Source organism: Pituophis catenifer, unplaced genomic scaffold (genome assembly GCF_029215685.1).
Source record: "Pituophis catenifer annectens isolate HBS135680 unplaced genomic scaffold, rPitCat1.0.hap2 SCAF_4, whole genome shotgun sequence".
Lineage (NCBI taxonomy): Eukaryota > Metazoa > Chordata > Lepidosauria > Squamata > Colubridae > Pituophis > Pituophis catenifer.
The window spans coordinates 107890039-107906333 of record NW_027256884.1 but is presented as its reverse complement, the minus strand read 5'-3'; the positions used below and the strand labels follow the sequence as shown (position 1 = coordinate 107906333).

At 38.0% G+C, this 16295-nt stretch overlaps 2 protein-coding genes across 3 annotated transcripts in view; one reads left to right on the top strand and one right to left on the bottom strand.

Moving 5' to 3' along the window:
• The first annotated feature begins 881 nt into the window (after window positions 1-881).
• POMP (proteasome maturation protein) lies at window positions 882-12863 on the top strand. The gene is made up of 6 exons (XM_070942821.1): window positions 882-954; window positions 5030-5127; window positions 7617-7677; window positions 9541-9642; window positions 11357-11450; window positions 12372-12863. Exons 1-6 carry the CDS (start codon window positions 952-954, stop codon window positions 12437-12439), a joined length of 426 nt encoding a protein of 141 aa, XP_070798922.1. The 5' UTR covers window positions 882-951; the 3' UTR covers window positions 12440-12863.
• Window positions 7979-16295, bottom strand: part of SLC46A3 (solute carrier family 46 member 3) — a 23258-nt gene continuing 14941 nt past the window's right edge. Inside the window, exon 7 of one of the 2 annotated variants that reach the window (XR_011600352.1) lies at window positions 7979-9423. The gene's annotated coding sequence lies outside the window, so the exon portion shown is untranslated. Of the gene's footprint in view, window positions 9424-14394; window positions 14482-16295 lie in introns of those variants that run through there. The other variant, XR_011600353.1, reaches the window with a different exon arrangement.

The window sequence follows — 16295 nt, the reverse complement described above, 5'->3', positions numbered from 1 at the left end:
CACCATACTGGATTGTATTATCAATAAAACCATCCATTCACATGCTAGTTTTGACAAAGTATTGAATGTAAATATATTAACCTTTTCATAGTTCAGAAAAGAAATGTTGCTGGAAGGACAATGACAAGCCTGGAGAATATCCAAAGAAGAACCACCAATGATAGTAAAGGAAGGCACTGAAGTAAGAAAGGTATGAGAAACAATTGCCTAAATGTTTAAGCTGGGAAAGAGAAAACTGCAGGATATCCGAAGGACCGAATTGTTGAACGTGAAAGAGACTTCTTTTAGAGTTGCTGCAAAATATAGCTTAAGAAACAATGGATTTAAACTATAAGGAAGATTTTGGGTTAACGTCAGGAAACATTTCACAACAATAAGAGCTTTTTAGTCATGGAACAGATGGCGGCCACGAATAAATAGATGGCCAGTAGTTCTCACAACTATTATAAAACCAAGCATTTAATAGCCGTCTTAGAAGAGTTCAAGAAACGTTGACTGATTGTGCTTGGGTCGCCTATATTTTGCACGCCGTAACATTAAAAAAATAAATAAGATAATGCAACTCTTTTTCCTCCCCACTTTTATTTTGACCTCCCTGTGAGAAAATATCCCAGCAGGACTGTCAGAAATAGAAACCAGCTACTAATAACCAATAATTTGTGAAGTCGAGACGCTTAACCCTCCCACCCCGTCAACAAAGGGAGAAGAATAAACGCAACACAGTACGATAGAAAACAATTTTCTCTCCGCAAACGGCCGCCTCCTATTGGCGGGTAGAGGAGCTTTCCAAGCCCCGCCCCCTCCCGCGCGCCGAGCTCATTTCTCAACCGCACTTTCTTCTCCCGTCGCGCGACAATTTCGTACACGTCGGGGCGGGCGTATTTGACGTCATCGCGCGCTCTCGTCACCTGGAGCCCGCGGAAGGAAGTAGCCGCCGGTGACTGTGCAAAGATGGTGAGAGGGTCGTCGCGGGGTTGAAGGGAGGCGAAGAACGCGCGGTGGGTGGGTGGCTGGGCGAAAGGGGATGGGGGGACACGAAGCGCGGAGAAAGGGAGATGTGGGAAGTTCCGCCGCGACGAGCCGAGGAGCGTTGCTCTCGCGTGCTGTGGAGCGATGGCCGGACAGAACCGTGATTTTAGGGAGTGTGTGTGTGTGTGTGTGTGTGTGGCTAATGCAGAGCTCTTCAAACTTGGGCGCTTTAAGACTTGTGGACTTCAACTCCCATAATTCTCCAGCCAGCATAGCTATATAGTAGGGGTGGGCAATTATGGCCCGTTTACGACTTGTGGACTTTATTTCCCAGAATTCCTGTGCCAGCATGTTTGGCTCAGGAATTCTGGGAAATGAAGTCCACAAGTCGTAGAGGGGCCATAATTGCCCATCCCTGCTATATAGCATAGCATAGCATAGCTGGCTGGAGAATTCTGGGACTTGAAGTCCACAAGTCTTAAAGCGCCCAAGTTTGAAGACCTCTGGGCTAATGTGTGGTTAATGTTCAATGCTGGCTTATCCCTGGCTTCCCCGACGGGGTTCTGCATTATCAGAAGGAGGCCTGGTGGTATCTTGGTTCTGAGAGTCCAGATGGGCGGCTACATTGTCAGGTGGATTTCCCCCCCCCCACCAATTTTGTGGATTCTGCATCTCTTTCCTTTATTAACTAGCAAGAAAGTCTAGATTTCTGCAGGATATCGGTGGGTAAAGGATCACAATTTAATATTTTATTTATTTCAGCAGTTTATTCAGGCTTTAGGTGCAGTTCGGGGTGGCTAGTAATGGCATTACTACGTATTCACGTTTAAAGGTTTATAAGGGAAGTTTCGCTTTTTAATTTGCTGCTATACTGGTGCAACTGCAGCTGAATAACAACAACTTCATTGTCATTGTATGTGTATACACAGTATACCCATACAACGAAATTCACTTAACACCCAAAGACCAGGTCCAACACACATAACAATCCTTCCTTTTAATGCTTCCTTTAAAAAAAAAGGGGGGGGCTGTGTTACTTATCAGTTTGCTTTTCTTCTATGCTGCTTTAGGGAAGCTGATCTTTTGTCAAAAAATTTGACATGTTTTGAGTTTGACAAAAAATTTACATGGACTTCACCATGTAATAATTCACTAATTGGATTAAGACAGTAGATTTGGTTGCAGGCTTTACATCTAAGCCTGCTTTCCATTTCAAATGCATTCTGTAGCCCAGAAATATGACTGCATGCATGCTTGAAAAACCACCAATGATGGAAAAATGATAATCCTACAAAGATATTAAACTAAGATTGGGAAAACCCAAGTTCAAGTAGACACTCATCTTTGGAAGTTCATGTTACTTTAGGTCAGCCACTCTCTTTCAGCTTACTTTACCTCACAGATTATGGCTATGGGATAAAATTAGAAGAGGGAATATTTGGTGCTGGAGAAAAGGCTGGATATGGATTAGAAAATAACATCTGTATGCAAATATTGGTTCTTCTGACTTCGTTAATCCTGCTGAATCAGTCTAAAAGAAAAAAAATATTTTATGTTGACTGATACAGGGGGACATATAACAAGTTCCATTATTTGCAATGGCTATAAGGAAGATACAAAAGCATATGTTGACAAATAGTGTTGTTAGTATTAGAGGGGATGTATTGAACTAAAGTGGATATTTGTAATTTTACATGGATTTTGCTAAAAAGCATGGTTTCAAATAAATGTAAACACCACAATTAAGAAATAGTATCTTATGCGCAAATATTAAAACTATGGTGGCAAGATCCAACACATAAACACTTAAAGTATTTATGGGGAAAAAATAAATAGTGGTACAATCATCACATGGAATGGACAACTAAACATAAAAATGAAATGAATACTTGATTTAAAAAAAAAGTCCAGCAGTGGCTAGAAATTGTGGAGATGATTGATTTCTAAGCAGCCATGTATAAAAAGACATTTTACTTATTAAATATGGTAGCATCACTCTTAGTGTTAATGGAAATGCAGCTTTTGAACAATGGCAACCATTCACTTTGCCCTGGGACCAGACCCTTCTTGGTTACTTTTGCTGGATCGCTGACTGCTGGCAAGATTTTTGCAGGATTTACTTTGCAAATATTTCACTTCCACAGGGAAGCAATAGCACATTAGTTTCAGTGTCATTGTTGGAAGGATTTCCTGCAGTTCAGCCTCTTATTTACTTAATCTATCCAGTTTCGGGCCTTGTGCTTTAATAAGTCCACTCATTTTAAATTTATACACTCTAAATATTTGTAAAATAGAGGTGTGTGTTTGGGCAAAGGAAATGCCTGGAGATTCATGTCAGGATTATGTGGTGCAATAACCCATGCAGACTGGTTGAAAGAGACACAAATGTGCAGTTAAAATAAACAAGAGAAGCTGATGGTGGGAAAGGAAACAAGTGTTGCTAATACTTGTGGGAATCTTGGCTTCATAGTAATAGCATCAGCTTGTGTCTCAGTTCATAAATTAGTCTGGTCTATATTCCATGACTGCTTGTCATATGGTCTTAATTTTATTTCATTGTATTGTTTGTACTGAACAACTACTTAGAATTATGTACAACCTTTTGGGAATATTTAATATATTTTAGTGGGGGGGGGGACCCTGTCACTAAATAGGTAAAGCATTGGGGAGTCTTGTTCTTTATCTTGATCACAGACCTTATTTCTACAATTTATGGTAAGTGTTTTCCCTCTTTATATACTCTGCTTGTTTTATAATGGATTTTTGTTGTAAATAAACAATTTTCCATATCCCTGATTTTTCAACTCCCCCTCTCTTTCTTTCTCTTTCCCTCCTCCCTCTCCGTTGTTTACTATATCAGATATAGTACTTGGGTGCTAGAAGTACAAATATAACTTTTCTCTCTAAAACATTTTAGTAACTAACCCAAATTTATGGTTTCTGTGCTCCTTTCATCTTCCTAGAAGTGAGAATGTTTAGAGATACTTTAAACGTAGAAAGAATTGTTGCCATTTGGCAAGTCCCTTGGTCAACTTTCTTTGATTTTTACAGTTTGATAGAAGTATGTTTACTCAGATTGCAGTAACAAAGGTTTAAACTGTATTGTTATATGGAGTACTATCTTTGCTGTGTTGAGTTGACCAAGTATATATATGGATAAAAATATAAAAATGTTTCTGTATTGTTTTATAAAAAGATTTTAGTAATTTCAATAAGCCTTGTCACATATTAATTGTTATAGAAATTGTAGTCTCAAGAACTGTTTAAGAACAGGCTTCATACCAAAGTAATTGATTTAGCAAGTCAGAGAACAGCTAGTTAATGTGATGAGTTGCACTGGGTGTAAATTAATTATCAAAGCATCTAATCTAAACTATTAGGTCCAAACAATTTATAAAGTAAGCTTTAACTTCATTTGCTACTTTGACAGGACAGAATAGATCAAAACTGTTAGAGCATTAGTGATACAGCCCAGATTTACTACAAGATAATATGCTTCTGTGTTAAAAGTGTAGTAAACAGGAAAAAAATGATTTAAAAATGTTTTGCATTAACCCTAACTTTAAATGCTGTCATCTATAAGTAGTCCTCCACTTGTGACCACAGTTGGCCCCAAAATTTCTGGTACTAAGTGACACAGTTAAGAATTTTGCCCCATTTTATGATCTTTCTTGCCACAGTTGTTAAGGAAATCACTGCAGTTAGGTTAGTAATATGGTTGTTAAGTGAAATTGGCTTTCTCGTTGAATTTGCTTGTCGGAAGTTTTCAAAAGATGATCTCATGACCCGGGATACTGCAACAGTCATAAATATGAACCAGTTTCCAAGCATCCAAATTTTGATCACGTGACCCTGGGGATGCTGCAAAGGTAACTGTGAAAAATGGTCATATCACTTTCTTCAGTGCCATTGTAATATTGAATGGTCGCTAAATGAATGGTTGTAAATCAAGGACTACCTGTATTTAACAAGCAATTATTGCAAAGTTTGAAGTCTCAGTTGCACAGAATTTAAATGAACAATGTTGCCTGTCTACAATAATAGCTTTCTTCTGTTTAAGAATACCAGAGGGCTTGGATCTCAGCTGAAGGACTGCATTTCAGTGCCTGATTTTTCAGCTAGTGGAACATTTGAAAGTCATGATGTGATACACAGAGGGTAAGTACCAGAGGTTTATAGAAATATTAGGGTGACTTTCCTGTGTAATCAGATCAAATCATAATGATCAAATGCTTCTGTCTGACCTTTGTGTACTTTTGTGAAAAATAGTGTGGAAAATAGTTTATTTCCAAGTTCTAGTCAATTTCTAGACTAGCATCTTATTTTGGGGCTGATCTTTGCTTGTAATAAACTGAAATTTAAATCTATTTGGATATGCCAGATCTTCAGTCATTTAGTATAACTATAACTTCAACTCCTTAATAGACGTGTTTAAGATCAAGTTAGCAAACCACCTTTAACTTTCAAAGGAATGGAGTCCATTTGTCACTTGTGGGCTGGATATTTCCCTTTTCCAAATATCACTTTACCTTATTCTTACAGTAAAATATTTAATAATTTTTAGAATTTAAATCCAGTTATCCAGTTCTATTAAATAAATGCTTAATATCAGGGTGGATTTGATTTAAATCGAGTTGATTTAAATCAATTTAAATCATGATTTAAATCACTAGTAAAAAGGCTTGATTTAAATCAACTCGATTTAAATCATAATTTTTAAAGAGCAACTGTCATCTCTGATACTCCTTTGACCCACTGTTGACTCACCGATAGTCCCAGTGTTGCAGAATATACAGCCTCATGCTACATAACTAAGCTCCATTTCATGCTGAATAAACTAAATTATTTATGTATCTTAAATAGAAAACTATCTTATGATAGATTTTTACCCCGTTTTTTATTAAAATAAATTTGATAAAAATCAAAAAAATCCGATTTAAATCAAAAAAATTTGATTTTTTTAAAAAAATTTTTAAAAAAACCATTGATTTTTATCCACCCTGCTTAATATATAGATTATTTCTACAGAATTATAGCCCTAAGACATTCCCCAGAATGCTTCCAACTTTAGGTAATGGAACCAATTCATTTTCTTGAATCAGGTGAAAAGTTCCTTTTATTAGTAGTAGATAGTTGCCATTTCCCATCAGCTTGATGTCTGGAATAAGGGGTCTGTGCAAGTGTGTGTAGTTCTACATGCTGGAAATGAGCGAGAGTTCTCCTGTGAATGAAGATTTTGAAGCTGACCTCTTTGGTTACCAGACTGGTAACAAAAAGATTTGTATGACTCTACAAATATAAATCTCATTTTGTCTTACTAGTTCTGTAGCACTGTTTCTTTGGAATTCTTTTATCTATGAGTAACCAAATCGTTGTCGAAAATATGTGGCTGCAAAGGGTTGATACCAATTTAATGGTAAAATAAGTGAATGACTAGGCTACTGAATATTTGGAGTCACACACCATGCTAAGATATATTTTATAAAATAACATTGGCTGGGTTCATATAGTACTGCAACTGCATGTCACACAGAACTCTGAAGTAGTCAGCCTAGTTTTCACAAATATTATCTACTCATGTCTCATTTTTCTCTCACGATAGATACACCCTAGTGCTAACAGAATATCCTGATAACTGATAGAGAGGGTCAGTTAAGAGTAAGCAAAATAAGGCTGAAATCTTAAATGTTATCAGTCATGGGGGGGAAAAAATTCCTTTCCTTCAATCGTGTCCATATAGTTTTCTTGGCAAGGTTTTCAGAACTGGCTTGCTTTTGCCAGCTTCCTAGGGCTGAGAGAAAGTGAGTAGCCCAAAATCACCCAGATGTCTTTGTGCTTAAGATGGGACAAGAACCTATTGTCTCCTGGTTTCTAACCTGATGCCTTAACCACTACATCAAACTAGCTGGTTAAGGGAAAAATAAACCAATAAAATAAGCTTGACGTATAAGTAGAATTGGGACCAGAATTTCTGTTGCTAAGCATTGTTGTTAAATGGTTGTTAAGCAAGTTGTGCCCGATTTTACAATCTTTTTTTGCCACAGTTAAAGGAAATCACTGAAGTTGTTAAATGAATCATATGATTGTTAAGCAAATCCAGCCTCCTGTATTGACTTTGTTTGTTGGAAGCTGGCAAAGAACAGTTGTAAATGCAGTCAAATGACCCTGGGACATTGCAACCATCATAAATACCTGCCAATTGCCAAGCACCCATATTTTGCTCATGTGACCATGGAGATGCTGCGATGGTTGTAAGTGTGAGAACACCTCATAAGTCACTTCTTTTCGTTAAACAAATGGTTTTAAATCAAGGATTACCTGTATACAAGAACTATTTATCTCACAGTTGATACAATTCAAGGCCACTGGTAAATTCCTGGAATACAATTAAAATGTTTTCAGTAGTATATAAATGTGCTAAGGGAGATATACTGTATAGTGAACATTACAGTGGTAAAAATGAAAAAAAAATTATTAAAATAATTGTGGTTTCTGTCAGGTTTTCAGCCTTTTAGAATTCAAAGTCTGTATTTGGAATGGCTTCTAAAGTTGGTGAAGGAAACCAAGACTGACGTGTATATTTGCCTTCATTCACAAGACTTTGACATAAGATTTTATGCGGTATCTTTGTTTACTTGTGTTTGTAGCTTTCCACATGTGAAGAGTGAACTTTTTCCTGTTCATCCTTTGGAACTTTCCGAGAAGAACGTAAGTAGAAGGGAATATTATAGATAGGTATAGATGTAGTTATAGATATGAAAAACCTGTCCATAGCAAAATGTATTTCTCAGGTGCTTGAACTAAAACTGAGACGTTCTAAACAACCAATAATTTACAGAATAGATACTTTTGAATAATTAGTACAAGCTGCAAAAATGGTAGCAGAGTACAAGAACACCTTGGTAGGGTTCTTTATGAGTGAAGTTGAAAATTCCATTGGAACATAAAATTCCTGTTGTCAATCATAGCACCTTAGAGAAGACTAAATGGATAATAAAACACTCCGGAGTATAAGACGCACCTTAGTTTTGGGGGAGGAAAATAAGGGGGAAAAAACTTCCGCCTCTGCCTACCAACATCCATCGGTATTCATCTGGCTAGCGTCCTTAGCAAACAGCTTGGTCAGCTTCAGCACATTAGCCTGATTCGAGCAGCTGATTGGTGGGTGAATCAGACTCCAGGAATATCCCCAATCAGCTGTTTCCAGGGGTGAACTTTAGCAACAGGTTCGCTGATTGTGAGCATGTGCCTCATTGAGGCAGATTTGCAGCTTCAAAAATGCAGCTGATCATTGCAGGGCGCTCTAGTGAGTATAGCTGGGGAAGCACAGAACCAGTTCGACAAGGCAGCAGCATCCGAAAGCTCCGTTTGAAAGGCTGCCTTTGCAAAGAGAAGCTCTTTTGCAAACAGAGCTTTTGGAGGCTGCAAAGGTGACCTCTTTTGGAGGCTGTTTGAGAGACTCTCCGTTTGAGAGGACATGCTGAGGCCGAAGGGTGGGAGCCGGCGGGTAGGCGGGGCTACATTCGGTGTATATGACGTACCCAAATTTTCACCCTCTTTTAGGGGTGAAAAAAGTGTGTCTTATACTCCGAAAAATACAGTAAGTCTGAAGCTTTATGTGATAGAAATTTATAATTATATAATATACTCAAATTTGTACAAATTTGATGAAATAGACTAGTAAGATAAATTGCCCAGATTCTTATAAAACTTTGGCAAAGTCATCTCTTTTCCCTTCTCAAAATAGTCAAAGTTAAGATGGCAATGCCAAATATATTGGTGGTGGGTGATTTGTGTAGGATTTGGATCATTCATCTGTTCATTACATGCGGTTCACATGAATTCAGTTGGTGTAAAACAGCAAAGCTGTATGTTAATGGAAAGGAATGTTTTGTTCTGACCTAGCTCCCCAAACACGACAAACCCTTTGATGTGAACTCAAAAGATTCCTTTGTTAGGAATGCCAGCAGCCCCAGCAAAAAGTTTATCTTGCAGCCTAAAAAGTCCATCCAGCCGGAAGATGAATAGTTGTCTGCCACACCTATTCATCTCCGCCTTCTGCCCTTTATCCCCAGAGCTAGGGTAGGGCCTTGTTAGCAGCCATGGCTCTTCCTTCCCCAGGATCGGCCCACAGCTTTCCTCTGCCTTCTGTGCAGCCGTGAGTCAGGCACTGGACCGAGCTGTTCCTCCTCTTCTTCATCAACCACCTCCAGACCTGGGGGCTGTTGACTCTCCATCTGAGGGCTGACGGACGGCTCAAGCTCCGCCTCTATCTCTCTCTCTCTCTCTCTGCCACCTCCATTCCCTCTTCCCCCTTGGAGCTCCCAGGTTGCTCTGATGCTGATCCTGATTCTCATGTCTCCTCCTCCTCTGATTAGGCTGCTGGAGGGCCTGGCGGCCGATAGGTCACAACATGCTTGAACTTTCTTATTCTGGACAGGAGATTTTCTTTTTCTGTACAGTGAGAAAAAAGTGAATAATAGCAGTCTCTATGTGCATAGTTTTGACTAAGTTAATTCACATCTGACTGCCTAGAATATAAAATAATGTTTTTACCATTTCTTTTGGTAGTTTTCCTTAACACAAGATAAAATGAATTTTTCAACTCTGAGAAATATTCAAGGGCTACATGCGCCATTAAAGTTGCAAATGGAATTCAAAGCAGTGAAACAGGTATGCTTATTTTCAACAAAAAAAATTTCTCCAGATTATAGTTTATTTTTAAAAATCTAAAACACAAATTAAAATTTACAGAATTAAAATGGTTACTAATTATTATCTATCCCAGTTTGAAAAAATCTTGAATAATTAATAGCATGACACCAAATTAAAACATAGAAGAAAGGCATAAAGCAAAAATAATAATTATTATTATTACAGCACAATAATAATTAAGGTAGCTATTAACAAGACCACAGTAATTTGCAAACGGGTATTTTTGGATTCCCCAAATAATGGGCAAAAATGTTCATGTTCAAAAATGTTCAAATGTTCATGGGCACATAACCGAGTTAGAGTGCTTGGCAACTCTAGCTCATTTTGTGACTGATTGCAATGCTCCAGTCACATGACTGCAATTTGAAGAGCTGTGGTGGCTCAGTGGTTAGAATGCAGTACTGCAGGCTACTTCTGCTGACTGCCAACTGCCAGCAGTTTGGCAGATCGATTCTCACCAGCTCAAGGTTGACTCAGCCTTCCATCCTTCCGAGGTCAGTAAAATGAGGACCCAGATTGCTGGGGGTAAAATGCAACTCTGTGAACCGCTTAGAGGGGGCTGTAATACTACTGTAAAGCGGTATATAAGTCTAAGTGCTATTGCTGTTTACAATGGTTTTTGCTATTTTTGTGCGTCTTCAGCCGGTTTCTAGCAAAACACCCATTGGAATACATAAATTACCTTAATGATTGTATTGTTCACTTAACGACAACCACAAAAAAAGAAATCAAATCAGGTCCAGTAATGTGGGTGCTATCATGGCTGTCATGATTTATAATGGAAAATATGGCTCTGTTATGTAAGTTGAGCACCTATAAATTTGGCATGGCCGAAGATGATGATTTATAATTGTGGGGCTGTACACTTGAGCATCCATAGTATAAATTAGATTTAGTTGAACTTCATATTTCATTTCTATATTCTTTTAATTTACTATTTCTTAGTCCTTCTCTGAGTTTTGCCTAACTTTGCTTTATCCAAAAGGGAATAGGTAGCTACATATGTGTTTTGTCAGGATTATTAATTGAATATAAATTAGTGCTCTGGATTTATTTGGAATAAATCTCAGTATCTGCACTGAAATTTACTTTTTGATAAGTACGCACAGAATTGTGTGAGGCTTCTAAAGGAAGCTTCACTTACCCCTTGCAGAGCTATTTTTTCAAATTCTTTATAGAGAACCCTACTAGGCATTACATGTTGCCTAGGGGAATTACCCCTTCATAGAATTTGCCATTTTATGATATTAAGTATAATGTAAAATAGTGTTAATTAACACTGATACCTCTATTGCCTGAAAAGTTGTGTGTCTTCCCTCCAGCCCCTTTAGTAATTTATTTTTCAAATGGAAAAATCATATCATATTAACTAGACAAAAAGTAATGTGAGGCCAGGACAGAAATAATATTTTGAAGAACAATTATTTCTTCTTGCTGACATCTCAGAAGAAGAGGGGAGATACTGTTTAACTGCAGTATTCCTGTACGGTGGCAAAATGGTAACGTTCATATTTTTAGAATGTATTATGCTACATTTACATCCTGCTTCAAACATTAAATGGGTGGAATACAAAAAGTACAGCCTGAGTGAGCAACTTGATACTGTTTCACTTGTTCCTTTAATATATCTCATTAGTAAATATGGATGGCTAACTTGTAAAATCTTTTGTAGATCCAGCGCCTGCCTTTCCTCCACAGCTCTAATCTGGCACTGGATATTTTAAAAGGCAATGATGACTCCATTGGTTTTGAAGATATTTTTGGCGGTAAGGATCTTTCTGAAGTTTGGACAAGTTTTAAGTTCTAGGGAGACAAGACTGAACTTGGTCATATTCCCATGTTGGCATAGTTACATGCATAGCTGTACGTTGCTGAGGGATAGTAATAGAAACAACCTAAGGATATACTTATTGTCCCCTGCCCTTGGGCTTCTTAAACATTTTAATAGGCATCTACAGATAGTCCTCAACTTATGACCACAATTGAGCCCAACGTTTCTGTTGTTCAGTGAGACATTTGTTAAGTGAATTTTGCCCCATTTTACGACCTTTCTTGCCACAGTTGTTAAGTGAATCACTGCAGTTGATAAGTTAGTAGCCTGGTTGTTAAGTGAATCTGGCTTCCCCATTGATTTTGCTTGTCAAAAGGTTGCAAAAGGTGATCATGTGACCTTGGGACACAGCAAGTCATAAATATGAACCAGTGGCCAAACATGAGTTTTGATCACATGATCATGGGGATGCTGCAAAGTTCGTAACTGTAGAACAGTTATGTCACTTTTTTCAGTGCTGTTGTAACTTTGAATGGTCACTAAATGAACTGTTCTAAATCGAGTTTACTATATTGTAGTTGTTTACTATGTTGTAGTAGTTTACTATCAGGAAATGCTGGATCAGAATAGGTCTTCAGTCCAATCTATCAGAATTCCTTTTCATATGTGAAACCATCCATTTAGACATTTTGTAGAGTCTGCAGGGAAGAGAGGAAATATTTGTGTGGGATGTAAACACTGTAAGAAATTATTTGCTATATAACAAAGAAATACTAGATTTTATTCAGGCCTGAATAAAATTAAATTTGCTCAATATAGATTAAATGAAGAAAAGTGTAATGCATAAGTGACCCGTTTTCTGCCAAACATGCCTTCAATTGTCTTAAATTAACATTTTACTAAATCTCTTTTCCAGATCCTGCACAAAGTGAACTAATGGCAGAGCCTCATATGATGGTTGAACATAAACTTGGTTTATTATAATACTTACACATTACAGCTTTTTCTGTTCATCAGAACATTCCTACCTGTGTCTGTGAGGATTGAAATAAACTATATTAAATGAAAGTAAAACAATACTTGTTTTGATACGCAGTTTCTCAGCAACTCAGTGAAAAAAGCACAATAAATGTTACAAACATCCTGTTCTGTTTACTGCCAAACGTCTTATGAATTGGATTTTTAAAAAAGGAGATATGACTATATCCAACATTATAGTGGCTCATATTTATAGTTAGAGAAGGCCACACATCTAAATATAATCAGAAACAGGAAAATATGAAACTGCTTGGATTAGAAACTCTTTGCGGAAGAACTTTTTGCAATTTTAAAGCAAGAGATTTGCTGTTAATTTTTCTTTGCTCCTGATGGTTGATGTCTTTTAAACAATAAACATTTTCAATAAGCATTGGGACTTTTTCTGAGTGTTCAATAGCATCTTCAAAATTGTTCACCCCAAGCAGGACTTGTTTTTGTTAGGAGACTGTTGCATGTAATGCTAGCCTGTTTGTCACTAATGCCATTTTAAGACAGAAGCTGAATCTGGTGATAACCAATCATAAGAGCAGGTTGTTGTTGTTAATTGTGAAGTTGTGTCTGACCCATCGTGACCCCATGGACAATGCTCCTCCAGGCCCTTCTGTCCTTTACCATCCTCTGGAGTCCATTTAAGATCACGCCTACTGCTTCAGTGACTCCATCCAGCCACCTCATTCTCTGTTGTCCCCTTCTTCTTTTGCCCTCAATCTTTCCCAGCATTAGGTTCTTCTCTAGTGAGCCCTTCTTTCTCATTAGGTGGCCAAAGTATTTGAGTTTCATCTTATATGCAGAGCACCTCATGAGAAAGGCGGGGCTAGATGAATCAAAAGTTGGAATTAAGATTGCTGGGAGAAATATCAACAACCTCAGATATGCAGATGATATCACTCTAATGGCAGAAAGCGATGAGGAACTAAAGAGCCTCCTGATGCGGTTGAAGAAGGAGAGTGCAAAAGTTGACTTGAAACTCAATATTAAGAAAACTAAGATCATGGCATCTGGCCCTCTCAATTCCTGGCAAATAGATGGTGAAGAAATAGAGGTAGTGACAGGTTTTATTTTCCTGGGCTCCAAGATCAGTCCCCCCGGCTGGGGACTGCAGCCAAGAAATTAAAAGATGCTTGCTCGTGGGGAGGAAAGCTATGGCAAATCTAGACAGCATTCTAAAAAGCAGAGACATCAACCTGCCAACAAAAGTGCATATAGTCAAGGCTATGGTTTTCTCAGTTGCAATGTATAGCTGTGAAAGTTGGACCATAAGAAAAGCTGAGCGCCAAAGAATTGAGGCCTTTGAACAATGGTGCTGGAGAAGACTCCTGCAAGTCCCTTGGATTGCAAGGCGATCAAACCGGTCAGTCCTAGAGGAGATCAACCCTGACTGCTCTTTAGAAGGCCAGATCCTGAAGAGCAGGTACTAGCCTCTAATACATTCTTTTGTCTACCTGAAATAATACCTTTCTATTGAGCCTCATTTCCTTGGCAGGCACTCTTGCTTTTAGAAGAAAGCAGGGTATGTAGTTTCCTTTTTGTCTTCTAATATAACTAAGGCTGGATTTCAGCTTGGGTTTCTCCATTCCTGGCACACACTGACAAGCAGGTTAACAAGCATTTTGGGGCTACTTACTTGTAAATTAGGAAGGGACTGGGGAAAGGATGGGGAAATGTGCACAATCTGTTGCCTATTCCCTAAAGCCATCAACGGCTACGTGAAACACAATTACCAACAGAAACACATTGAACATTCAGTGGTAGCTTCAGGAATCTACTAGAAACCAAAAAACAGCTGAATTTAATTTGCCAGAATGGATTGCTCTCAGCATCTAGTTCTGCATGTGGAATAAAAGAGCCTCAACAGTCTGAGCAAGTGGCAGGAAGCAAAAACGTTTTCCTCACATTTGGTTCCATGTATAAAATCCATCTGAAGATGATTCCAGTTTAAATCTCAGTGCTGCTCATGTGAGAAACTTTCAAGATGCGGCAGCAGAACACTACAAAATGTGAAAACAAAACAATACGCACATGGAGTTACAGGAAATCCACTAAGCCATCCGCAGAACTTTTCCTATAGGCACTGAATGGGATTCCTTGAACTGCAGACCAAAGTGCTAGGAATTGCTTTTATCTCATTGCCTTGAATGCTCTTTGGTGTTGGGATGAGTTAGCCCTTTTAGATTACTCACACATAGGTATAGAAATAGATTCATGTCTCACAGTAGCACTGAGCAAGTACAATGACCTATGCGCTTGCAACATCTTGGAAGAGAAGCATAATTGTATAGTTACATGGCAATTTAAAACAATAGCTGTAGACCAATTAGATGCAAATCTTTGGTTTAATCGCAGAAGTATAAAAAATGCAAAAGGTTTCTGAGCCAAATGGAAAATATATAAGAATTATATTAAAAACACATGAGAAAGATTACAAAATATACATAATTGCAACGGTGGGCAACAGAACACAAGACTGCTTCTCTAATCATAGCTTTTAGTCTTTATTAACAACAATAAAATGGTATATGCTTACAAAAATACAAATACCACAACCCACTAAAGATTGTAAGGTACAACCCTATATGGAATTACCCAGAAACCACAGTGTTCAATGGAGCCAATGCATTATCAAGTGCACTTCGCTGCTGATGCATTTAGGCTACCTGCTTCTCATTTCACCTCAGTTTAAATATTGTCTTCAATGGCAGCCTGAAGGCATAATAAATAACCTGCTCTGCAGGCAGTTATATATTGCAGTACAAGCACTGCGGACCCTGTGTATGTCACTTCCATTATTTATAGTAAAATTCTCCTAAAATCACTGATGCATGGCTCTACCACTTGCCAGTTCCCAAGCAAAATCAAAATACCATTAAAAGTCTATTTCTTATGTCAAATTACATAGTGCACTTCAAAAGAAACAACACAGAAGAAATATTGCGGATTAATTGCCTTTTTGGCACATGTGATTTGATAGGTCATGTGACTAGCATGTCTAAAGTTGTACACTTTTAATACATTAGGGCAGAAGTGCAGTGAGCACATTTTAAGGATTTAACAGAAGGTGGCAAACATCAGGTAGTGGCAACATATTTTTCTGTTAATATTCTAATATTTATATATCTCTTATTATTTTTATAAATAGCACAAGGTGAACATACCTAATACTACTCCTCTATTTTCTCCAAAGCAACAACCCTGTGAGCTGGGCTGGGCTGAGAGTGAGTGACTGGCCCAGAGTCACCCAGTTGGCTTTCATGCCTAATGTGGGACTAGAACTCACAATCTCCTGGTTTCTAGCCTGGTGCCTTAGGCATGATTCTTCTCTGTTGAGAAGAATCTATTTGGATTCATAAAATCAAGAGGCAAAGGCTTTCAGATGTGCAATAAGAAGAGAGGTTTTCAGTTGAGTTTACTCTTCCCCTCATTCCCATATCCCTCTGTGCAAAATACACCTGTACAGGGGATACAAATTACTAATGGTACCCATTTGGATTCCAAGTCTTTACAGTATTGCTATGATTTTATGCTCATTATAATTGCTAAGAAAAATTTGAGGTAGAGGCAAGTATCCAAGCAAGGATTTCTCAACTACGTAAGAGTAATTTATACAGTTCTGTTGGATCAGGACATGCCTGTTGGTCATTCATTCATTCATTCATTCATTCATTCATTCATTCATTTTCCTTCCTTCCTTCCTTCCTTCCTTCCTTCCTTCCTTCCTTCCTTCCTTCCTTCCTTCCTTCCTTCCACTTTTTCTGCCAGAAAACTCTGTTTTTTTCTCAATAAAGATATGCTTTCTATTTTCTGA